The following is a 26,584-nucleotide window of genomic DNA, read 5'->3' as shown; positions in this document are numbered from 1 at the left end:
ATGCCTGGGGAGGATGGAATTGAGAATACTGTTAGAAAAATTTCAAATGACATTTAGTTGGGTGAAGTTCTAGGCACTAGAGGGTAGGGCTAGGATTCAAAATTACTTTGATTTTGGACTATTTTTCTAGTATATTAATCAAATGGAAATTCAATAAGAAAAAGTGTACTTGGGACAGAATTGTCACATGCACAAATAAAGACTTGAGGAGACTGGCTAGGCTTCAGTATTGCAGATAAGGACTTTATGGTCTACTGTGAATATGAGCTAAATATGAGCCAGCACTGTAAAGGCTAAAAGAAATAGGAATATTTAGTCTGGAGAAGAGAAGACTGAGGTGAGATTTGGTAATAGTCATCAGATAACTGAAGGGCTGGCTATAATGGAAGATGGAGATGGACTGTTTCCTTTGGCCACAGGGGATAGGACAAGGATCAATGATCTTAAATTGTAGCAAGGGAATTTAGGCAGCATATTAGAAAGAACTTTTTCACTATGAAGGTGGTTAAGCATTAGAACAGTCTACCTAGAGATGTTGTGGATTAAAAACAGATTAGGTAGACACTGTACTGTGATGGTTTAGTCAGGAAAGATCCTGCCTTGAGCAGCAGGTTGGACTAGAAAACTGCCTGAGGTTTCTTCCAACCCCATTTTTCTATGATTTCATGATATGGTAGGTTCAGGAATTTGAGTGCATTTCTTCTTTTCTCTCTTATGGGACTGACTTTGTGAAAGGGCCCTCTTAGATTCCTTTTAGTCAGAATGTGGTAATAAATATGGGGCTTGTTACTGTTCAAAAGGTTTGCAAAACAGGCCCATCGATTCTCAGCATAGCTTAGTAAATGTTACTGTTAAGATGGTATTGAACAATTCGGCCTGTCGGTGTTTCAGGAATGTTTCTGAGCAAAGAGTGGTAATATTTTATGGCTTATGTTCTCAGCTCACCTCACCCTCTTCTGGTTTGTGTCCATATTGGATATTTTTACTCTTTGGCAGTTAGCTCCCATGCTCTCTACTTGTTTGTGCATCATAAGAATAAAGGCTGCCTCTACATGTTTGGGGGGGGCTTTTAATTAGAAAGGTTCCTGGAGAGCCGCTCTAATTAAATGCCTCACCATTACATATATTAAGTCCCTGCACGTTTAAAAATGAACATTCACTAAGTCCATTTATCTAAACCTCATCTGATGAGGTGCTTTATCTAAACCTCATCTGATGAGATTTAGATAAAGTGGCTCTGTGGCCATTTTAAAACATGTGGAAGCTTATACATGTGATGGTGAGGCCCCGCTGAAGAGTTCTGGGGAGAACATGGAGCAGACTTAATTAACTGAGTCTGCTCCAACACGTTCTAATTAGAATATGAGCCAGCATGTGTATAGGCAGCCAAAGGGACTACTACTAAAACAGACTGACAGGTATGGGTAACAGGCTAGAGGGACCTGCCTGGTCCTTCAAAAGAAGGTATAAAATCACCCTAAATGGGATGCATCTATTTAGTCCACTGTTGTATCACAGTAGCCAAAAAGAGGACTTTTTCCCGAGCCCTGCTTTGGAAACTGAAAGCTTGTTTACTCCGTTCTACCACTGTCTCCATGCAAATTTGAGGAATTACATCTAGGGAATTCAGTCTCCATTGGTCCGTGGCCTCTCTGCTACATAGTTTCCCACCTAGATGATCAATTACCATAATCTGTGTTGGCGGCTCTGCAGATTGGACAAATTTCAGGTAGGAACTTGAGTGAGACCTAGACATTCATTGTATGTAAATGTAGGTATCAAAGTATAATAATGTTCTGTAACTAACCTGATTTGGATTTGAACTGGTGAGCCAAAGATGAAAGACTCTACCTGCTACTTTTCCCTTGAGCTATCCAGCTTGCAGGGCTTTATAAAGTAATTCTAATTAATGTAACTTACTCCTACACATAAAAGTCTAATCAAGTTCTGAAATTTATTTACTGCCATATCTTGCAGAAGTATATTCACAAACCCATATCTGCAAGATGCTATTTAATATCTATTTTAATATTCAATTAAAATATTTTAAATACCTGTGTTTATTGATTTTATGTTTTGACTTTTTAATTTCAGCAAATGCCTTCAATTTACTCTTATAACGGGAGAAAATTAAATAGAAGATTCCAGCTTCCTTCTCTGTAGTTTTCAATATTTATAAAGCTATCTTATATTGCTTCTCCTTTACAAATTGCATACTCCTAGCCCTCTTCATCTTTTCATATTTAGATCCTATATCCATCATATCATACCTTTAATTCTGTTGCCTTCCATGGGGTCTTCTCTGATAACTTTCTTGAGATGACAAGACCAATGCAGAATGCAGTGTTCAAGGTAGAGGGCATACCTGTGTTGGATACACTTCATACTTCCTGTCTTATCAAAACTCCAAATTGGTACCAATCCGTACACGTTTCAATTTTAAGAAAGCAGATTGGAGAGGCTTTCCTGAAGACCCCAATAAAAAAGTAACGCACATCGAACCAGTCTCAGCTGCCATCTTTGTGAATGCCTTGGATAAAACTTCCAAGAGGTATATACTAGGGTTGTACAAAGCTTTGGTCACCGACTTGATTCAGAGGAGATTTCCGAACCTGAATTGAATCAGGAAACCCATTAATCTGTCTAAATCAAATCAGAAGCCTGAGTATATACCAAGGTTTATTCCCATCCTAACAGCTGAATACAAAAAATACCAGCAAATGTGTCTTCTGACAAAGTTTCAAAGAGATCCTATTGTAGCAGGGACAGTCCTAACTAACAAGCTCCAAGAAGAAGGGCCATGGAAATGGAAAGAATTGATCAAAGGAATAAATATAACTATGGGTGACGGGTGCCTCCCAAGTCTGTGGGGGGCACGACCAAGGGGTGGAGTCCCCCAGCAGCCAGCTGGCAACTGGGAGTGTCCCCCAGCGGCTGGTCGCCAAGTGTGCCGGTAGAGTCAATTTCGGGGGGGGCATTAGCAGTCTCCATGCCCCACTACCAGCCAGAGCATTCACTGTCAGGGGGGCACCAGCGATCTTAGGGGGGCATATAACCCACACTAGTAAGAAAGCATGGTCAATCATTCACAGGCTGAGTAATGACCCAAAGAAAGTACAGCAATACCACAATATCACAGCTAACCAGGTGGCTCACCAGCTTCAGCTCGATGATAAAGCTCCGAATAAACAGCCTAAAATATGGATTAGACAGCAAACTGTTCTGGAGGAAAATCATTTTAGCACATCATACACAATGGATGAACTCGATGGTGCAATAAGTCACTTGAAGAATGGCAAAGCAGCTGGACTTGATGACATATGCACGTAGCAGATCAAGCACTTTAGTCCTACAACCAAGTTATGGGTATTGCACCTTTTTGAACAGTTGTTCATCAACCCTTAGACTGCCTAAACTGTGGCAACAAGCCCAGGTAATAGCTCTATTAAAGCTGCGGAAGGTTGCCTCTGGCCCAGAGAACTTCAGGACAGTGTCACTCCTGTGCCATCTTTATAAACTTTATGAACATCTTATTCTCAATCACCTCTCACCTCACACTGAACAACATCTAATACCAGAACAAGCTGTATTCAGACCAGGGAAGTCCTGCACTGGCCAAATACTAAACATCACCCAGCATATAGAAGATGGATTTGGGTGCTGGACTCAATGATCTTCCAAGGTCCCTTCCAGCCCTAATGTCTATGAAATCTATGAAAAACTATGAAATGAAAAGGACGATAACAGGTGCTGTATTTCTAGGCCTATCAGTGGCATACGACACAGTCACCCACAAAACCTGCTTGCCAAAGTCTACGATATGACGCATGACTACCACCTAGTACAGCTCATCCAATCTCTTCTGGAGAACAGACGTTTTTACATAGAACTGTGCACAAAATGGAGATGCTGAAGATGACAACAAAATGGCCTCTTACAGGGCAGCATGTTAGCATCAGTCCTCTTTAACATATATATCAATGATCAACACATACAGAGCAAGATGAGGGAACTTCATATATGCTTATAATCTATGCATCATGTTGCAAGAGAAGGATTTTGCCACTGTCAAGAGCAGACTGACATGTCCATTGGCACCCTCTCATATTATTGCAAGAAGAACCAGCTTTCTCCCAACCCAACCAAGGTGCGGGTTGCAGCCTTTCACCTACTACACCATAGAGAAGCCAAGCTTACTTTCAAAGCGCATGTATGAAAGACAAAAGGGAAAGTTGGCACCCACAACAACATGCTTTGAAATCTGGTAACCTTGAAGTGGGGAGAGAACCCAGCTACATTACGAACCACTGCTATTTCCTTGTGTTACTGCACTGCAGAGTATGCGTGTTCAGTATGGGAATAATCAGTTCATGCCAAGAATCTACTCTGTGGTCACACAGAAGTAACAAAATGGCTTAAAGTGCAAAAGAGTATTTTGACCAGTATTGCACCTTTTGGACACGACAGCTGACAGGGCACAACTGAAGTTATGGAAGGAAAGATTATGTATAATCAGATGCCCCAATCAGGACCTAGAACCCCAGAAGGACCTTCTCAGGGTGCCTGATACAGACTGGTCAGCATGGCAATACTTGTGCATGCAAACTGGAAGTTCAAAAACAAACATGATCAAATGGGGCTACTCTACTGACACAAATGCATGCAAGTGCAGTGAAGTGCAGACCATAGAGCACCTGCTTGCTTGCTGACTCCTTGGTGATACCTGTACAAGGAGGACCTTGCTGCAGCAACAGAAAGAGCCATCACTTGTTAACAATTCTGGAAAAACATCTAGTTGTGACAAGGACATGAGAAGAAGATGCTTCTTGCTATCCCAGTCTTTAGTATAGATTAGTATCTGTTTTCACCACCACTTACACTAACTCTTCCAAGTTATCCCTTTAGCTTTTAAGGAAAAAAGATCCAGCTAATTTGAAACTTTCCAGTGTGTACAGATAAATTAAAATGTCATTTTTTTTAGTGTGCATCACCTCTAATGTACTTGTCTGCACTGAATTTCCTTATGCTTACTAGAAATTTGTTGCACCAAATACTGACTAGTTTGATTTTCCATCAGTGTTTGAAAAAAAAAAAAAGAGAGACCCAATAAGTTTGCATTACTTTGTTTATCAGTGACCAGCTTGTTTTCATATATATACTTTGTAATTAACAGTTCACTTTTTTAACTAATTGTTTGTTGGTTTGTTCAGCCTCTCATAATTACAAATAAACTCAGGTTTTTCAAGAATATCTTGATGGATACCTGTAATGTTAAGATAACTGGAGTTTCGAATTGATAAAATTGTTGTTTTTCTGAATTTTGGTGGTGGTTGATGTGAATGTTGTGTGATTGTGGTTCAGATGATCAGGGATCACCCTTTGAAACCCAAAGGCTTGTATGATATTTTTTCTCCTTTTTTTTAAATTCAGTTGTTGGTATGTCATCTAATTATCTAGTTTTCTTAGCTGTGTTTGGAATAGTTCGTCATAATTCACCTTAGCTTTCTATAACCTGCTGATTTTGTTTTTCCAATGTTTTGAACCCCATTCATCACTAAATCTAGTAGAGAATACATTTCTAGTAATGAAATTCTGATTTAGATAAAGAAACTCAACAGATGAGCAAAAACTTCCAGCATGCCTGGAAACCCTCTTTCTTGACTCCCCTTACTTCCATCAAGGTCCTTTACAAGCTGAGTTCCATCCAATATTCAGTCACTTTCACAAACCTTTTTTTTCCTTCTGGTTTATATTACTCGATTCCCTTTGTAAGCTGCACCAAAGTCAGATGGAGCTCCAGGAAGTTCGGTTGTCCTATCGACAGCTCCAAGGGAAGGTAGAAGAGCTTAGTGAAGAGAGAAGTTTGCAAAGCTTCAATACAACCAGCACATCCCTGCTATCTGAGATCGAGCAGAGTATGGAAGCAGAGGAACTGGAACAAGAGAGAGAGCAGGTATGAATGCTCCTGCCCACTGGGGAAGAACATAAATCTTTGTAATATGTGCAAAGTATGATTTTATAGATATCAACTCAAGCACAGCTAGCAGCTGGAAAGCTTGACAGACAAGTGCAATCTGTAAGGAATTGCACCTTGTATTCCCCAAAGCTGCTAAAATATCTCTTTCAAAAACTAAAAAGATGCAGCCTGTTGTGCAAATCCACATCTTATTCATCTAACACTACTTTTTCACTGCGCTGCATCAATATGTATGTGTGCGCCTCTCTAAATTTGTCTAAAGATACAGAGGCATACTAGCTGGAAGAGAGAGTAAAAGATGTCCTGCTAATGCACACTGCAAAGTTCATTTGAAAAGCATATACTCCAGATGGAAAGTGCAAGGGATATGACTTTCCTAGGTACAGCGATATCATGATCCACTAGTACAGTACTAGACTGGGAGTTAGGAAATCTGGATTCTATTACCATCTCCTACACTGATCCCCACATAAACTTAAGCAATGTGTGTCACCTTTCCTTATTAGTTTCAAGTCTATACACTTGAGAGGAGATTTTAGAAATCTATGTGCACTACATGATATATACTTATTTTTCAGGCGTATGCTATCTGAAATAGGGTGCATTTTCTAGCAAACAGGTCTGATCACAACCTGGGAGCCTAGAGTCGATCAAATCTGCATCCATGATGTCATGGATTAATGTAATACTCTCTTGTTCCAGCTGAGACTGCAGCTCTGGGAAGCCTATTGCCAAGTCAGATATCTTTGCTCTCATCTCCGAGGAAATGACAGTGCAGACTCTGCAGTCTCTACAGACTCCTCCATGGATGAATCTTCAGAAACCTCATCAGCCAAAGATGTCCCAGCTGGCAGTCTACGTGCTGCTCTCAGTGAGCTGAAGAGACTAATACAAAATGTTCTGGATGGGACAGATTCCACGGTAAGTCAGTAGTCTAAAGGAGTATTTTTGCTGTAACTGTTCATGCAAAGCAAGGTGCTTTAGTTTGGTATAGATGGATTACTTTTAAATGCTTATTCTTTGGGTATTCAGAAATCCTTCTGTGTAGCCTTTCAAGCTGGGACAGCCTGGTACAAAATCTATTTCCCACAGTCCAATATATTGTTCAGAGGCCAGTAGTGATATGTGCCAACCCAGAGGATTTAAACTGAGGTCAGCACCATACTGCCCACAGGCTACCTGGCCTGCAGAGCTTGTGGGGCTGTGCCTGTGCCTGTGTCCGGGCCAGGGCTGGAGAAGCTTCCAGCTGAGCCTGTGCTGCTTTTGCTTCTCCCTGCTCTCCTGGCTCCAGTCTAGCAGAGGCTGTGTGGCTTTGGTGTGCACAGGGGACGCATAGGGGGGGCACACGTGTGTGTGTGTGTGTGTGTGTGTGTGTGTGTGTGTGTGTGTGTGTCCCCAAGATTGCTGGTGCCCCCTCTGAGTGAGCACTCTGGCTGGTAGGGGGGGCATGGAGAGCAGTAATGCCCCCTCCCCCCGAAATTGGCTCTGCTGGTGGCACATCAGCAGCGGAAGTACTGGGGGTGGAAGTGCTGGCACTTGCACCACTGCCATGCCGCTGGTGCACTCGGCAACTGGCCGCTGGGGGACCCACCTCCCCTGGTCATGCCCTGCTGGTGCCCCCCAAACTCAGGAGGCACCAGTCGCCCATGGTGGCATGTCAGCAGCAGGGGTCTTTTCCCATGTCCACACGGGGGCTGGGCAGCTAGGAGCTGTGCCCATGACACCACTGCTTTCCTCAGCCTCCCTGCTTCCCAGCTGTGGCATGGGTGCAGCTTCCAGTCCATGGGGAGCTACGACAGGGCCAGACAGTTGCAAATGTGTCTGTGCTGCTGCCACTTCTCCTCCTCCTGTTTCCCCACCCAGCTGTAGTGTGGGCACAGCTTCCAACTACTGGGCAGCCATGCTGAGTTCAGGTATCTTTCAGCTGTGCCCATGCTGCAGTGGGGTGGGGGTGTGGAGGGGAGGACTGGGGAGAAGGGGCAGTGTGGATGGGTTTTTTTCCAGTTCCCTGGCCTTGGCTCAGCTCCCTACAAGCTAGAAGTTGCATTTGCTGTGCAGTCAAGGAGTGAGAGCTAGGGGAAAGGACAGCAGTACAGGCGTAGTTCCCAGCTGCCTGGCCCCAGTACAGACATGGGGAAAGCTTTCTGGCACTGATGCTCTGCCAAAGTCACTTGGCCTGCCCTGGACCAGAGCCAGGTTGTTCTAGCCCATGGCTAGGAGCAAGTTGCTGGTCCCAGATTTGAAGCTGGCAATTATTAGCCCCCCGCCCTCCTCCCCCCAAGTTTTCAAGGCTGAATTGAGAGATTTGTCCAACTATTACTAGTTCAGGTATCATCCTGAAAAAATCATGAGACCAGGCTTTCTTGAAAGATTTCTAGTACGTCCATTATAGCCATCTTGAAAACACAGCAAACTTTCTTTTGATTTGTTTACTTCTAATTCTGATCGATATCCCTTGGTCCTGCTTCTTAAGCAATGGTATCAAGAGGTCTGTGAGTATTAAGTCATATTTAAGAGTTATCTGAGAATATCTCTGTAATATGGTTAGATATATGTTTCTGTGATAAACCACTAAATGTGGCCCCTATGCCTGTAGAAAGGATTGTTAGCGCACAGTTGCACCTATTTGTCTTGGGATGCTGTAATTTTCTGAGATCAGCTTCTTTCCTCAGCCTGGTGACTGATATCATGAAGGAGATCTGCAGATTCTCTTTTTGGAGAACTGGGACAACCTTAATGAGGGAACAGAGGTTTCTTCTTTCATGGTGGCTCTAAATGTAAATCTTGAACTTCCATTAGCTGTATCTTCAAGATCTGTATGTTCATCACATGGGTACAACCAGCCTTCAAGAGACTCCATTGTGGTGTGTCGCACACAAAAATAAGCCAGGAAGCAGTGGAGGCCTGCAAACCCCAGACATGGATAGGAATGCTAAACAAATCAGTGTCATTGTCTGTAGGAACTGAGATTGTAACTGAAATAAAACATAGAAGTCAATTGTATTTGTTCAAGACAGAATAGAAACAATTCTACAAAGATTAAATATGGAAACAAAGTTATCTGAAAGTTTTATGAAGAGGTGAACTTGAGAGCTGTGTTGTATTTCAGCAAAGAGACCAGGGCTGAAGATTGGGCAGTGTGTCTACATCTCTTTCAGTGACCTGTCTGTGGCTGTTTTCTATCCAAGCCCAGGAGTTATGTTCATGACTAGCTGTACTCTGAGTGCTCCTAACACTGTGTAAATACGTGGGAATGTTCACCATAAAACTGATACTCCTAATAGAGTGGCCTTCTCATCTTCCCTTTACTCTCCTTAGAATTCCTACCAAATTGGTACAAATTTAATGCAACCTATAGGTTTTTTTTGGGGGGGGTGTTTTTTTAATGAAAACTGAGCAGGGTGTTTCTCTTGCTGCCAGAGCTCTCGGAGAAGCGATGACGATGCCTTAGAAGAACAAATCAGGAGAACAAGTGAAGACTCAAGAGCCCTGAGGGAGTTAATGGAGGGAGAAAGGGGGAAACTGAGGCAGAGCCTAGAAGAGCTCCAGCGGCTTCACAGCCAGGTAAGCAGTCCCTGCACTTTGAGGCAAGAAGATTCTAAGGACTCTCTAGAGGGAGCTTTGAAATATGGGAGCTTGGCATGTTCTTCTAGGACCCTTTTGTGCAAGTGATCACAGCCCTGTATGAATCCATATTCAGTAACCCAATACCGTTCTTCCAAGTATGGGTCAGTGTGGATTCCACTGCAAGTGTGTCTGAACTTTATGCACATGAGATTGGAGGTTTTTAATAAGTATCTATAGGGGTTGCAGAGAGGCATTCCACTTCATTGTGCTCCCATACAAGCCTACAAAGGGTAAAGCAGCCACAGTCTTCATCCATTTCCTTCTTACCATCTGTAGCAGCAAGACATAGCCAGCAAATGTCTAATCCACCTGTCTTCAATATTTCTTCAAAATTATCCCATTTTTTAGGATTTCTGGTCTCTTATACTCAACTGCCATTAACTAACCTGACCTATCTGGACCAAAAGCTTTCTGGTCAAAACCCCCCAGTGTACATGGCTTCTTAATATGGTGAACACAAGGCCCCTGGGCTTCAAGACCCATCAGTCCCACAGTGGGCTAATGCCCCTTGAAGGATAGACATAGTGGGTGCACCTACACATGCAATTAATTTGAAATAATAAACTCTGGAGCAGTTTGAGCTGGAGTAAATAAATTCCAGGCCCAGCATCTACATGTGTGCCTGGGACTGCAGCGTGCTTGGGACTGCAGCAATTTGAGCCAGGGTGGAGCAGTTTACACCAGGGATGTTCCTGCCCTGCTCTGCCCCAGGCTGCAGGTAGTGGCAGTGGATGGTGGAGGGGCTGGTACGGGCACAAAGGTACTGAAAGTGCAGAGCCATGTGGCTAGGCAGCAGGCAGGAGTCTGGTCCCATGATGCCTGGGCTAACCTGGTACAATTTAGGCCCATGGTCAGCAGCTACACATGCATTTAACCACATTATTACTCCACTGTAAAACAGTACTGTCCCCAACAGTACAATTGTACTGCAGTGTTAATTAGTTTACTGCAGCCTAATACCATCACATGTGTAGATGGTGACACTTTACTCCAAAGCTACTTAGTCTACTCTGCAGTAAAGCACATGTGTAGAGGTGGCCAGTAAGTGTCTTTTTGTTCCTGGTGAAAACACACATTTGGACCAAGTATGTTCATCCTTCGTTTCTAGAATACACAAGTTAATAGTCCATAAAAGTCTTGTAAGATCCTGATTGAATGATTTCCAGAATTCTACTACTGGACAAACCAGCATTATCCCAACACCACATTGAACAGAAGAGTAACATCTGAGACTGATGCAAAGAAGATGATACAAAGGAAAGATCTTGAACCAATATTGGCTCCTATGTCCCCACCCATAGATCTTGCTAAAACGTGTATGCCAGCACCCTTACTTTAAGACCAATTCACTGAGTGTTGACAAGTCTAGTGCTAGTCTTGATGGGCTCATAATGACTTAAACCTGGAGGAGAACCATATAGGTAGTTCTTGATAGTGTCAGTTAAAGAGAGGATGCTATTTACTGGTCACCTGCAGCAGATCCACGCTATCAAACTCTTGAAGAAGATGGTTGTTTCTCCTACAGTAGCACAGGTTCTTTAAGATGTTGTTTTCCAAGTGGATCTTACAACTCAACCTTCATCTCTGCTTTTAGTAGTCCTCTCCAATATGAGCTTAAAATATGAGGGAACAGAGGAAGGGTTGCAACCTATCCATCCTTGCCCTCTTAAGGGGCCACTAGAAAGCACAGGCCCAGTAGATGCTATTAGAAGAATACTCTGAGCCAGCACACATGGGGCTCATGCATACCAATGGTGGGTTCCACATCACGTCTTGAAGAATCATAGTTACTAAAGTGTAAGTCTCCCTTTGTCACATGGAAGAAAAATCAAAACATTGTTTGTTTTTAGTGCTAAAGAAGAAAAATGAGTACAGAAACGACTGCTCTGTTCTATTCCCACCAAGCAATGCTTAATATCTGCAGGTATTGAAATAATTAAAGGGCAGTGCCTTCTCTTCTGTCTTATGGGATGGGTGACAATAGGCACATTTAACAGCAGTTGCCAAGCAGAAGAATCTGTGAAATAAGAAACCAGTTGTTCTTCATAGATTTTTCCCATGTTATAAACTTCCTTGTTGCTGCTGAACGGGGCATCAGTTATAAGGTAAGGACATTCTGTGAGCTTTCCAGGCCCCTGCCTTCAACTTGGTTCCTCTTCTCTGAAAAAAAGAGCTCCTGCCATGTCTTACAAGTTAAGAAGTACTAACTGTGCTGACTCAAGGCAAGATATTGGGACTCAATAACCTTCCTATTCAGAAATAAGGACGGTGGCTTTCCCAGTCAGGGCCATCTTAACACAAGTAAATGAAGTGTCTAATTTATATATTTATGAGAGTACTTTTCCTTTAACTTGCTTGGTAGTTTCATAATGAACAGCTTGCATGCTATTAGAAAAGGGTTAAACATGGAGAATAGTTGTGTTGAAGCCAGGGACTTCCTGTGGATGAAGGATGTGCTTCCAGTGATATTTCAGCCAGAGTGGGCACCTTTGTGCAGTTAATTCCACTGTAAGCCACACTTACTTCTCAAAGTTCAATACCCCTTTCTGGACACAAGGAAATCCAATTCTGTATGACTTTAGTCTTGTGAATGTGTCTTACTTCTGGCCTGGAAGTTAAGACTTAAGAGCCATCACTGAAAACACCCTCACAGTTCTCTTATTTGTTACATCACCATCTTCAAAAGCAGATTTTTGTGTACAGGCATACCTCGTTTTATTGCGCTTCGCTTTATTGCGCTTCGCAGATATTGCGTTTTTTACAAATTGAAGGTTTGTGGCAACCCTATGTCAAGCAAGTCTATTGGCGCCATTTTTCCAACAGCATTTGCTCACTTCGCATTTTTTAGCAATAAAGTATTTTTTAATTAAGGTATGTACATTGTTTTGTTTAGACATAATGCTATTGCACACTTAATAGACTACAGTATAGTGTAAACATAACTTTTATATGCACTGGGAAACCAAAAAATTCATGTGACTTGCTTTATTGCGATGGTCTGGAACCGAACCCGCAATATCTCCGAGGTGTGCCTGTATATGATCCCTGCCCCAGTCTGGTCCTGCCCAGAAGCATGTTCATGGGATATGCATCCCCTCTGCCATCCTAGTACATTAAGACACAGATCATTCATGTGCAGGTAGTTCTTCATTTGCAGTGGTTTTCCAAATTATGCACAAGACACTTGGCTGTCTGCTACTGCTTTTACTTCACAGGGCACCGCTCCTCCACTCAGCTGGAGCTCATCAGCAGTCCTATACAGTTGATCCAAGAATGGTGCCTTTGAAATTAAAAGCGGCAGCAGACAGCTGGAGCACCTTAGTGGTTCAACACAGCTGTCTGTCACAGCTCTGTGTATCCCCAGTTAGTCTGTAGACCTGCATCTTCACAGTGAGCAAAAAGCCTAACCCTGTATCTGGGTTCTGCTGAATCAAAGGGAGTATCCAAGTGGTGAATACCATTTGCCTGTCTTGCTTCTTCCAAAGATTTATATGAGGATACTGTGGATTGCCAATATTCAGACACAAGAATTAGGTTGCATTATAAAAGGTTTCCAAGGTGGTAATGATGTAAGTTTAGTAATGGAGCATGTGTCTTGTAGATAGGGAGGCTAGATGTGTACAATAGCTGCAGCATTGTCCTAATACAGTTTTCTCATGATTTGACACCCTATTTATTCACTTTGGACTAGAACAAAGGGTAACTAATGTCTCAGATTAGTACTTTTACATGTATTTACCATCTAATTAAGATGCTGATGTGTGCTAGTAACCCATTTCTCTGAGCTGAATGGGTGTTTTCTTCATGTCACCACTCTCAAATAGGTTTGTATTTAACTTCTTACTGTTTCTAAAGAGATGGTGGCAGGGAAACATCTCTGTTACTCCCAGATGACTGTTTGTGAAAATCCGATCCATAATAACATCAAGAAAAGAGAAACCAGACTGCAACCTTAAATCACACTTGAGTTACATGAGCCACTTTGAGGAGGTAACATTTCTACAGTGAAATTTCAGTGGCTCTTATGCAGTTAAGATCATGGGAACATAGTTCCTACCTTATAGTAGATCGTGTCAACTGGAGTGGAGCATTTACCTGCATTACAATGACCATGAGCATTACAATTACCTTTAATGCTAACCCTGACCAGTTTTAGATGCAACTGAGGAGAGTTGTTGTCATCTGATGGTTGGTGACACCACATCAGTTGGCAAGTTTCAGCCTTGTTCCTCACAGGAAGGTTATCAGCATTTCAGTTATTACCTTCATTGGCAGCCTTAGCAGAAGCAAAAGTCTGAGCCCGGAGCCTGAAAACTCACCCCCCTAAGAAGTAGTTCATTCTGATCACAGCTGAGGCACAAGTACAAAAGCAGCCACCCACTATTTGTGCTGCTTCCTTTGGGAATACAGAATTTTTGTTTTCAAGTCTGTCAGTCTGCACTTTTCACCAGGGGTAAATTAATCTGAGAGAGAGAACAAATGGTTTATAGAGCTCCTTTCTTTTTGTGACAGGTGACACTGCTGAGTGTGGAAATGACTGCACTGAAAGAAGAAAGGGATAGACTTCGAGGGTCAACTGAAGATAAAGAGATAAATGAACAGCTTGTGAAGGCCATCAGGGATCGAGATGAGGCCATTGCCAAGTAATCAGACTTGCATCTAAATCCAGAGACTAGAGAAGGGCTACAGTCTCAGGATTTCCCCATCAGTTTGTTCAAGGCAGTAGGTGCTTTGGGGGTAGCTTTGTTGCTGCACTGCTACCAGTAAATTGGCAATCAGTCCTCCCACTATTTCTGAGTATCTGTGACGGGGCATAAGGTCTTGACCATACCAGTTGTCTGTAACTCACAGTTCTGCTCCTCATATAAAAGAAACTCTGGAAATCATGTTTCTGGAGATTTTAAGGACAGATCATTTTGACAAGCCCAGGGATGGCTATTGCCCATTTAAGAAGGAGGTACTGTATGGACTGGCCCCATTCATCTTAATTTTCCTTTTCTCTTTTAGCCAAATAATCCTTGCTTTCTTTCCCTACATGTATCTGCTACTGTACCTTCTCCAGCATGTTCCTTCTGTTTTGCTGTAATTCCTCTTTGCAACTCTGCTGTTATAATCCTCTGGTTCCTTAGTTGTTTCTGTCCTTTTTCCTTATTTTACCCATCCTATTCCTCTGCTCCTGGCTACTTTTGCTTTCCTTCCCTTTCTTTTACTCTGGGTCCTCTGTACAACCCTCTTACTACCTCCCCTCTGTCGTGTGTTCGCCCCCCCCCCGCTTTTAACTGACCTGATTTTAGTATTTTTTGCCTAGGTTTTGTTTTTTTTTTAATGCCCCACTCTGCCAGTTCCTTTCCCCATTGCACTGCTGGGTTTTTGGCAGGCTAAGAGGGAACAAAGAATTCAGGTCACCAGGCACTGAAGGAAGAAAAGCGGAGGCAAAAACGCTTGTGTTTTTGGGTTTTTTTCTGGATCAGAGGAGACACTTCCTTTAATCTCTTCTGAGAGAGAGAAAGGACAGAATAATGCCAGCCCATTTTCTTAAGGCATTGCCTAATCCTCCCTGTGTTGGCTGAAGAAGCAAAGCACATAAAAGCATGTTTTTGAGGGGAGAGGGTAGCTGAATAGGCATGTACAGTTGCACATTTTCTTTTAACGGCAATCATCTGCCAAGCGTTCTTTGTGGTATTTAGGGAAGGGCACCAAATTCCTTTAGAGCGCCATTGTAACAACTCCATCTGTTGGCAGAAGTTGGGAACATCCCAGCTGCTGATGTTTGGTGCAAAAGACTTGGTCTGACATTTAACAGCAGTGTGGGTTGCCGGTGCTGTTGTATCTATGGCAACTAGCTGCCACTCGGGGGATGTATAAATTCCACTGTTAATATCCAGGCAGTGATGGGGGATTTTACGGGAGAGATTTCTGAGACGCGCAGACTCTTCTGGCTTTCACTGGAAATCTGCAGATTCTTTGCTGTTCAGATGATCTGTGTGCCGAGCTGTTAAATTGTATGGCTAATTGTCCTACAGCCAAAGGAACATACTGGAAGTGAGCATAGAAGGGTTTATGTGGCTCTGTGTGTGCTACCCTAATGGAGGGAATATGTGCAACAGTAGCCGTAAGCAGATGTAGACAGTGAGCGAAGTGCTGGAGATGAGTGTATATGTATGTGCATGGGTGTAAACAAGCAGGTCTCTGACACCTAGGTATCATCATCTGCCAAATATGAACCCCTCAACTTCAAAGCATGGATGCCTTGGAGTTCCAGTGCAATAGTTAAAAGAATATTTTAACATGGGCAAAATAATATATTTTCCACTACTCACAAGGGGCTGAAAGAAAAATTCAGCCCAAGGCAGACATCTGGCATGGAAAATTTCAGCACAAACAGTTGTTTAAGTTTGGCAGAGTTTTATAAACAACAGCGAAGAGTCTTTTGATGGGAGCTGTTGGGCAATTTAAGTTTAGGTGGCATTAGCAACTCTGCCTGTAACACAAACAATTCCTAGACTACTTTTGGCAGACCAGTGGAATGGAGTTGCAATTGTAGATGGATTGGATATGGTTAATGCAAATATCAGAGCAAATTGTTACATCTAACATTTGCAACCCTAACATTTTTGGCAGCTCACTTTTTTTTTTCATGGGGAACAGAGAGAAGTCAACTATAAGCCATAAGAAGGTCAGGGTCCTACTCTATAAATCGTATACATTTGCTATATTATGTCCAGCATCCCATCCTCCTCTCCAGAACAGTATTCTCCTCCTGGTGAGGGCTCACACACCTGGTGACTTACTAACCTAGTCCCTTCTTCAGGAAATGCAGTCTCCTTTTCATTATGCCAAGAAAAGTTGGAGCAGTCCCTCCACCGACTATTCAGTGCCTTTGACTTTTCTTCCATGTTAGGCTTTTCTTCCATATCATGCGTCTGCTCAATGTCTTGAATAGAAATCAATGAACACTGGTAAGATGGTTCCCAAAGTTGGGAGGAAATTGATCTAGATTAAAAGTGAATTGTGCTCTGATATTGTTCATGTCTTGATATTTCAGGAAGAATGCAGTAGAAATGGAACTAGCCAAGTGTAAGATTGACATGATGTCTCTGAACAGTCAGCTGCTGGATGCCATTCAGCAGAAAGTGAACCTCTCGCAGCAGCTTGAGGCGTGGCAGGTAGGTGATGCAAAGCATCAGTTCAAAGCAATGTGCTGGTGGGCAGCACCTGCATATCTTGACTCAAGGGTAGGGATATAACGGCTGAGGAAGAGAGTCCATAAGCTGACTCATCCTCTGTGCTTATGGTACAGTCCAAATCTGGAACATTTGGAAGCCAAGAGTTAATTCTTTCTCAGAGGGAAGCAGTACTGTACTGGCATGAAAGGCTCAAGCTGCAGACCTACCTACAGCCTCACAGTTAATGTAAAGAAAGTGGTCTCTGATCTTGGATCCTGGCACCTAGTGGACTGATTTGAATTCTGTTGAGCCACCTGTTTAAATATGAGACTAGGAAAACTAAAGGGACAAAATCTAATTTCACAGTTACACATTGCCATGGTGACAGAGATGCTCCTCCTCAAAACTCAGCTCCATCTTTCCACCCACTCTGATTGGCTCAGTCTCTGGCAAGTGAATGTAGAAAAATATGGCTGTGCAAAGAGCAAAACTATTTAACCCAGGTTTTCCTACATCTGTAGATCAGTAACACTGCCCATCTCAGTGGCACACGCTCCTGTCTGAACAGCATGCCAATGATTTGAGGTCACTTACATGTCCCAAGTCTAATTATTTTCCAAAAAATCAGCCTGAAATCCCTGTATCTCCATTTTATACAGTGAACAGACTTGCCAGTGGCAAGCAAGCTCTTAATGTCCATTTGAAGATACTCGTATAAAAATATCTTTTTGGGGTTTTTTTTAAAATTTTTAATAAAAAATGTAGCTAGATGAAAAAGTGAGAACTTGATTCCACTCCAAAATCTTGGTAAAATGGTTGGCTTAGTTTCATCCACATTGTGGGGCCAGTGGTACCACAATCATGTAATGCCAGAGACCATGGATTTATTTATAAGTTACAAATTTGGACAAATGGCATAGAAGAAGGGCTTCGTAAAGAAAGAGACAAACAGATGGAAAGAGAGAACAAAGAAAAAGGCAGAGAGAGAGACTGGAAAAGAAAGATCTCTGGCATGTAGCTTCTTACAGAATTATGTAAGAAGTTGGGTGCACTGACTATCCAACCAGACCAGTAGAAATCTCTCCCATACAACCTTTGTCCTGTTTCAACTCCACTGTGTTTTCGTTTCTCTCTTTCTCCTGCTTACAGTTTGCTTCCTCAGGGCTTTTTACTATCTGGCTCCTTTGGTTTCTGATCTAGTGGCCTTTCTCAGTTCCTGTACCAACAGCTTTAGTCGTACACCCCTCCTGCCTTTGAGGTGAGCTCCCACCCTCTATTTCATCTGCCTCATTCACTCTTCTGTCACATCCAAAACCAACGTTTCATTCTTTCACAGAATGAGTGTGTCCAACAAAATACACTAGCCTCTGTTCCATTCACTACTTCCATTACCTCTTCCATCATCTGTGTTCATACTGATGCAGTGAAAGATGCCAGTTTCGAATTCACTGCCTGTCTCTGGTAGCTGTGATGTTTTAACATCTGATTTCTTCTCCAAACCTTAACATATAATTCTGAAGATCCACTGAAGTTTGTGGGAATCTTATTAACTTTAACAGGAGCCAGACTAGCTCTGTAATGAGTAACATGCTATCTTCAGTTATGCTTGTGCAGTCAAGTGACTTCACTGACATTGAAACATTGCAGAGGAGAAATGACAGCAGATGTCTTATGGACTTCGCACAAATCTTATTATTCAGTTGGTAGCTGACCTGTTCCTTTCCATGGGTATGAACAGAAGGATGTGGTTTTACATTTAATAAAGTTAATACAGGCTGGTTGAGGAATAAATTGCTTCAAGAAATTGTATTTTCTGAATAGTATGTTGTTGTTTTTATGTCCAATCCTGAACTCCTACTTTCAAAACTTCACTGGGAGTTTGATGTAAGGACAGCAGACGAACACTTTCAGCATGGTTTTTGCCAATTTTCTTTTAGAAAGTAATAGAGGGGATAATTACAATATATGGTCATCAAAATTAAACTCCACAGAGCTAAATTCAAGCCATTCCATTGTTTTCAGGAGTGTTACACGAGGCATTATTTTCCCCAGTAAAACTGAATTAACATTATTCAATAATAATGAGCCAGCACAAAAGAAAGCCTTTTGTACATAATTTAAAAAAATAAGACCTTATTTGATTGTAAGAATTTTAGAGTTAAAGCAAAATTACTTCAGCTCGTAAAGCCGAATTATGCTCTTAAATGTAAAGCCAGAAAACTGTTCTCCTTTCTCCAATTTAGGATAAATAAGTATAGCTTTCCATATGGCAGCAATACTTAAGAATTCAGCATCTAGTTGAAAAGCCAGTCCAAAGTGACTACCTCTCAAAATGGGGAAACTTGTTTTTTTCTTTGTTTGCTTGTTTCCTCTGGACTGAAAACCAATAACATACTCACTAATTGCTTATATGCAATTCAGCAAATAAATAAAAAATCTGTCACTTAGCTAGTGAGAATTCCTGTTCTATGCATGCTACCAGGAACTCTTTTCTAGATGGGGATAATATGGAGTAGATGTTTTTGTTCAGTGGTGAGGAATACCAGGCTGATAGCCTTTACTGCTGCAGTTTAACTGCTCACAAGCTGGGATAGTGCATTCTCTGTGACACTGTCCTGACAGTTCATCTTAACCTTGCCCTAGGAGGGCAACCTCAGTAGTTGGGAAGAGAGTTCAGTCTCCATAACCCATTCAGTCCTCCTCACTTCTGATGATAGGAATATTTCTAAAGTTTAGAGGAAAAACTGGATTTTGTAGCAGTCTTTTCAAGGTGTCCCTGGCTCTGTTAAGATTGTGAGGGGAGAATCAGATTGTATAGGCTTGTAAATTTGTGCAACATGCGTATAAAGAACAAACACCTGTGTAATTGGAAACTTCAGATTTGGTAGCATCCCACGTTCACTCTGCACATGTGATTAGATAGTTACCTACATTGGCCTGAAGTCAGGTGGAAAGCAGGGCAGGGTGGCTAGTCAGCATAAGCCTTCAAATGCTTGGGCCTCTCTGAACCAGTTAGTCTCTAAGGTGCCACCCTGCCCTGTATTCTTTACACATGTGAGTGTCAATGAGGTAGAAGGCAATGAGGAATCCAGCCTGGGGCATCATATTATAAATCCTTGCAGCTGCCTGTTAAAAATGCACTCGACATAATTAGCATGTCTAGAAAAGTTATTGGCATGCAGGTTGTATTTTTTTTAATTTGTAGTCTTTTCCTTTAACCGATTACAACAAAGCAGGTATCAAACCCTGCAGCTAGGGCTGTACAGCTATCCCTAGGCTCTACTTGAATTTCACTGATCTCATTTAGGCCTAGTTATTAATATGGTATTTTCTATATTTAGTACCTGTGTATTTTCTGCCTTGTAGTCTTATTTACAAGAGGCATTTACTGTTTCCTATTTTATGGTATAATGTCATTTAGGTGTGGTGATGTGGTGAGACTCATTAGCAGTAATATCAGCTATGGAACTCTAAATAGTTTGATATATATGACTAGGCTGGAAAGCATTTGTGCCAAGTCTCCAGATTTACACCTGTGCTAATTGGCACTAATATTGTGTAAGAAAGAGCAGAGCTCTGATTCATAACATCCCCTTTCTACAGGTGTAAACAACTCCTACCTTGCACCTCATGAATCAGGCCCATGATACCCGAGAAAATCCAGTTGTAACTTTTGCTTCAGTGCTCAGCTGTCCGTTGACAGCACCAAAAAAATAATGCCAGTCCTTTGGAGAAACAGACTGCTTGGCCAGCATAGTGTGCATCTGACTTGACTTGTGGTCATCTTTGGGTTTTCCCTGAGTTTGTCTCTAGCAGTGGAAGACTGTTGCCATGAGGTAGTCTTGTATGCCGTTGATATTCCTCCTATATTAGTATGTACCACATATAGTATACATGCTAAAGAAGGGACATCCTCCCTCCCCCAACAAATCAATATGCACAAGCACTGTCAATTTTTTTCCCTCCACAATCTGACTATTTTATTGAATAAAACTGATACCATCACTGCACCTTCTCCCATTCCCCCCTTGTTCCTTCCCTATGTATCCTGTTTGCCAAGTCCTAGAAGCCAGGGATGCCAGCTTTGACATGCACTCTCTCTCTGCCTAACAGCAAGTCCCTGACCCTGTGTGCTTTATTTCTTTTCTTGTCAATAAAATTGAGAGTATCCTTTCCTACCTACCGCATACTGTCTGGGCAGCACTCTGAAGATGTTAAGTGCTCTCTCTGCCAGGTTTCTGAGGAGCTCTCTATCCAGCCTACCTATTTTTATTCTTTTTTGTGCACTTTTTTTTAGACTCATTTGTGTACCTCTGTTAGCTTGAGGGTATAACGCTTCCCTCTTGGATGGCTTAGTACAGGGACGGGCAATTATTTTGGGCAGAGGCCCGCTGATCGAGTTTAGGCAAGCTATTGAGGGCCGCATCAGCCCTGCCCCCTGGTTGACATCTTGTAATCAGAAGTCACACCCCCAACCCCTGACCTTTGCCACCAGCAGGCCCTCCCCTTGGCCCTGGAAATATTCCTTTCAGCAAGGGATTTTGCCATCTCGGAACCAGAAAAATACCAAATTATATTCTAAAAACTGAACATCTAACAACATTAATTTGATTTCAAAAAATATTTTTGTCCTGATTTACATGTATTTGTGTAGTGTACACAGAGAGGATTGCACAATAGCTGAAAATGAAGTCTTACTCTTGTATATTGTAGGGGGGGTGGGGACGTGGGGGTAGGTATAGGTTTGTGGGGGGGGGCTGGTGGTGTGCGTGTCTGTGGAGTTTGAGGGAGGGTGTGGGGGTGTGAATGTGAGGTGAGGGAGCATGTGGGTATGTGGAGTGTAAGTGGGTATGGGGTTTGTGGGGGGAAGGGTGGCTGGGGTGTGTGATGGGGTGTGGGTCTGGAAGCCTGCATGTATGGCAGTGCAAGGGGAGGGTGCCTGTGTGTGGTGGGGTGTATATGTGAGACTTGCTGTATGAACACACACGCACACAATTTCTCTCTCCCTTCCTCCCTCATTGCACACACACAGCCTCTTCCTCCCCCCTCCCTCATTGCACGTGTGCGCACATGCGCATACACAGAGTGTCTCCCTTGCTCCCTCATTGTGTGTGCCCATGAGTGTGTACACACACACTCACACGGTCTCTCCCTCCCTCATTGCTCTGTCTCTTTCTCTCTCTCTCTCCCCCTCCCTCCCTCCCTCCCTCACTACAGGGACACAAGTGTGCTTGCACACACACACACATCCTTCTGCTCCTGGCCCTGGGGGACTGGCATGGGCCCATGCTCCCATGGTTTCATGATGCAGCCAGGGGCCACATGGTGCTGGAGCAGCTGGCTGGCATGAAGGGAAGCAGGGAAAGCCATGGCAGGCAGAGGCTTCTGTGGAGGGAGGGGGGTCAGGCGTGAGAGGGGGGTGAGGATGGAGCAGGGCCAGGCTGGTCTTGCTGCTGACTCCTGCCGGCTGCTCCTGGCTCCTGTCATCTTTGACAGGCAGCCAGGAGCAGATTAAATGTAATTTTTCTAAATTGTAGGGGCCTCGTGGGCCAGATAGAATTGCCTGGCAGGCCAGATCTGGCCCATGGACCGTATTTTGCCTGCCCCTGGTTTGGTACCTATTTGACCTGCAAGAGGAGGAAGTTCCTGTCGATAATCTAGGCCTATCAATGTGAAATATTAATTTAACTCTCCCACCCCCCCCAGGCCTGTTTCACTTAATCATAAGCTCATCTTGACTTCTTTCCCCTTCACTTCCTCCCATCATTTGCTGTTCTGTTCAAACTTGGTTTAGAAAAAAAACAGAGACTCCAACAGATTTCATTGCCCTTCAGTTTAGTGCCATTTCACTGCTTTCTTAGCATATACTGTTAAAACAGCTAAGCAAGGTGCTTTCTGAGCCATATACATCAGACATGTTCCCTGTTTTGGTAATTCAGTAGTGGGGAGAGGGGAGCGATTCTCCACCTTCCCATACTGCCCCAGCATACACCTGTGCACAGTAAGCTGGGTGCAGTACTTTGGTATGTCTGTTAGTGGAGGGGTGTAATCCTCCTCTGAACCATCAGGTGCAAAAGGAACCATGAGAGGATGAATAACGGACGAACTGGAACAGCTGTCTGTTCTGTTGTGCTTCATTCTAGACCTAGGTATATTTCTAAATGTGGCCTGAAATTAGCATTAGGAGGAAGTGCCGGCAGGAGTGTGTGAGGGGCAGAGAGAAAACAGAATGACTGGCTAAGGTACCACTTGCTCTGGAATAGTGATAGTGGGGAGGGAAGAAAGGATAGTTTCCTCTTTAAAAACTGGCTCAGTGTCTGAGGGTAAATGAATTAGGCATCCAATGCCTGGTTACCTCCCAGGCAGGCAGCCAACCTGTCACGTTTACCACTTTAAAAACACCTAATACCCTTTACATACTGGGACTTATTTTAAAACAGTGGAAGATGGAAGGTGCATTGTTGTCTGCTGGCTGTTCACATGTTCCTGAGGGAGCCCCTGTGTCTAATGCTGAGTCATTAATAGTATTATACATTTCTGGAGCCCTGAAACACCCACAACATGAGGTGATGCTTGTGCCCGGTGTGACAATGAGTGATGGACCATGTGCCATCTGTGTCTATTGGCACTGCATGGTTGTCCTTAGCAACCAAGCTCCATCAGAATGTGATACCATGTAAAATGTATGTGGGTTTGAAACTGTTGTCTTTTGGCTGTGTGCAGCATCATGATACTGATTACTGCTGAATCCCTGTTAACTAATTTTGTGTAGGCAGAGGGACAGAAAGTCATCAAGCCCACCTCAGGAAAGAGTTGGCTGCACCTAAACAATAGATTTTTGATATTCATGAGGAGTCGATCGGTAGCAAGAACCAGGGAACTATTACAGGATTCAAGCGGTAGCCCACTAGGCTGCGTCCAGACGTGTGGACATTTGGTTCCCCAGGGGCAAATAGCAGCGGCACACCTTTTGCCACCACAAGTTGTCCCCAGGGAATGCCTGTGCCTTGTGTGCTCTGGCGTGCAGCAAATTACTCTGGTGGGGGAGGGCAGCCTTTCTGGGGCCTCCCGGGGCTGTGGCAGCGGCAATCCTGCTGCATGGAGCCTGGCTGGCAGCAAAGTGTGGCTCCAGCCAGCCAGGCTCCAGCTTTGGGCTGTGCATGCTGCCACCACGTTCATCACTCTGCTTCTTTTCCCCCCACAGGTTTCTTGACTCCTGGATATTCAGGAGTTAAAAAAAACAAAAAAACCCCACAACCTTCCACACTGCTCCCTTGCAGCACAGAGAACAACTAAATGTGTGGTATGTGGCACCACAGACATGTCTGCGGCACTATATGCCACACAGCTGTGCTCTTCTGGATGCGACTCTAGAGCCTTAAGCTCTGCTGCAGAAAATGGACGTCAGGGCTGAGAGGTCATAATGTTGTCGCTGCTGATGGCAAAGCCTTACAGGCAGCAGGCTAGAGGATGTGGTTTTGTACAGCAGGTGGTAAGACAGAAGAAAACGTGGCAGTGCCTGGGCAGCATGGAGGGGACAGGTGAATGCTTAACTCTGTCCTGTCTTCTCCGAATGTTGGTTCCCCATTCAGACAACTGCATGGGGACAGTCTGTAATAAATGTTTTGCCATAGTCTCAGCCTAAATAGAGAGACTTCGCAGTGATGGCATTTTGAGTGAGCAGATTTGCATGAGGGAAAAAGCATGCCCAGAAGCCCTGCTCTGTGACGCCAGCAAGTCACTTTACTGTCCAGTCTCCCTTTTGCCACCAGCAAAATGGAGAATCTGATTTTGCCTGTTTCCACAGAGGTGTTTATCTGAGGTCCTAATGTTTACATGGCAATGGAACAAGTATTTATATTGGCATGTCTAATTAGCCAGAGCACCAGTGTCAGACCTGCAGTGATGACCAGGGCACCTGAGAACTAAACCTCAGTCATCTGTGTTGGTTTTATGGATTTAACATTTCTCACAAGCTTGTTGTTAGCCACACATTGCTTTCTTGTAAAATTAACTCCTGCCTGTGTATCGTGCTTGCGGGAGGATCACAGCTGTTGTCCAGTAGGCCTGGATTAGAGTTTCAATGTGCATTTCACTTTTATTTTGTTGTCTACTAGCTCATCACTGGGTGATGGCTGGTTACCTCTGCCTGATTAAGGTTGTTTGCATAATTCAAGTGCATTGGGCATGTTGCTAAAAGGAAGGATTGTTCTTATACACTGAAAAAACATGTGCTTCAGGGATAAATTATGCTGATCAGAGGATTTCAGTGGCCCATCATGTAAGGGATGAAAACCAATCTGAGGCAACCTTACGTTATATAGTCTTCATCGGTGAGTTGTTCTAACTGCATTTCGGACAATACAGGGAGCTTTCACCCTCCCAGTTACCTATTCCTAGTTTCATCACTCAAGCCACTAGTTCCCTCTGATCATAAAGTGAGTCGTACTGTTTTGAAATGGCCATGTAATATATGCAAGCACTTTGTCTTCTCTGCCACGTTTTCAGCAGCTGTGCTGTTGTTCCTCAGTACAGAGCTTGGGTTAGCTCTGGTCTGAAGCCCTAACCCTTCAGGCCTCTACTTCAGGCCCTATGCCTTATCAGTCCTTCTTGCACTCAGGTGGCACCCAGGCACCAGCAGGCAGCTCAGAGTATTTTGCAGCTCTTCGTGACACCACTAAACAGAAGCTAGGCTCCTCTTCCTACTCATCAGGAGAACCCTGGCAAGGGGCCAGCCCAGGACCTCAAGCTGTCTGGGATGGGCTTAATCTCTAATAAGGAAAGAAATTAAAACTCCCTCCTGTCATTTCTGGGTCTCTTGTTGGAGAAAAGGTGATGAGGCTGATGAAAGCTGGGTGGCCAGCTGCCATTCCTGTTCTCTTCCCTGTCTTCATTTCATCATAGCCATTCTATAATCCCATTATTAGCTGTATCCATGAATATACCCTGCCAAAACTCTGGTTGTCCTGTTAATTAGTTTCCCCTTTCTCTTCTACTGTAGGATGACATGCACAGGGTCATTGACCAGCAGCTGATGGACAAACACCCGAAGGAATGGAGCCAGCCTGCCTATTCCTTCTCCAATGGCTATGGTGCAAAGCGGAGCGCAAGACCCTCCCCCGTGTTCAGGCCGGAGCAGCAGGGGGATGAGCCCGTTGGGGCAGAAGGGAACCGTCTCTTTTCCTTTTTCAAGAAAAATTAGTGTGAAAGGAGAAACCTCTTTACTTATCCTGCTTCATGAAGGGAAGTAGGGGCAACTGCCCAGCTTGCTGATGGACCCAATAGGAAAAACACAAAAGGCAAAGAAATTAACCCTTGAGACTCTGCACTATCTACACTCCATGTGGTCTGATCCACTGTTTACATAAATTGGCGATGACAATTGGACAGTGATACCAATTGAGAGCAACGCTTCCTGTTCCTTAAGTGATAAACTGCAAGGTGCATTTTAGGCACTTTAAGAGTCCCCTCAGTTTCTGCTGTGATGAATAATCTGATTGTCTTAAACTCCTTCTCTTATGCTGGAGAAGGAAGCAGCCCCAGAACAAGGCACTGCAGGGGATGGAAGGCTAGTGCAATTCCCACTTAGGGTAAAGGAAAGAAGGGATGAATGCAAGGGAAGAGGAGGACCCTTTATACCACATTGAGAATCCAAATCCCTGCCCACTCAGTGGAGTTATAATGCTGAGAGCTTAAGTCAAACCCCCACAGTCAGTTTAAAGATCTGAGGATTTGATACATAGGGGCTGGTCGTTACCTATTAAGTAAATTCTATTGAATGGGAGTTGTGGATGTTGAGTACTCTCAGGAACTT

The 26,584-nt window shown here is 43.5% G+C and overlaps 1 protein-coding gene across 1 annotated transcript in view; it reads left to right on the top strand.

The window, feature by feature from the left end:
* The window catches only part of BICDL1 (BICD family like cargo adaptor 1), a 74,821-nt gene extending 48,243 nt beyond the window's left edge, over positions 1 to 26,578 (top strand). Inside the window, exons 6-11 of the mRNA XM_019539236.1 lie at positions 5,774 to 5,953; positions 6,680 to 6,898; positions 9,398 to 9,541; positions 14,117 to 14,247; positions 16,650 to 16,770; positions 25,772 to 26,578. Of these exons, the coding sequence (XP_019394781.1) occupies positions 5,774 to 5,953; positions 6,680 to 6,898; positions 9,398 to 9,541; positions 14,117 to 14,247; positions 16,650 to 16,770; positions 25,772 to 25,972 (996 nt within the window). The 3' untranslated portion in view covers positions 25,973 to 26,578. The remainder of the gene's footprint in view (positions 1 to 5,773; positions 5,954 to 6,679; positions 6,899 to 9,397; positions 9,542 to 14,116; positions 14,248 to 16,649; positions 16,771 to 25,771) is intronic.
* Positions 26,579 to 26,584: the final 6 nt, after the last annotated feature.

Source organism: Crocodylus porosus, unplaced genomic scaffold (assembly GCF_001723895.1).
Source record: "Crocodylus porosus isolate Cpor-Errol unplaced genomic scaffold, CroPor_comp1, whole genome shotgun sequence".
Lineage (NCBI taxonomy): Eukaryota > Metazoa > Chordata > Crocodylia > Crocodylidae > Crocodylus > Crocodylus porosus.
The sequence above is the reverse complement of the archived record's forward strand: the minus strand, read 5'-3'. Positions and strand labels throughout refer to the sequence as shown.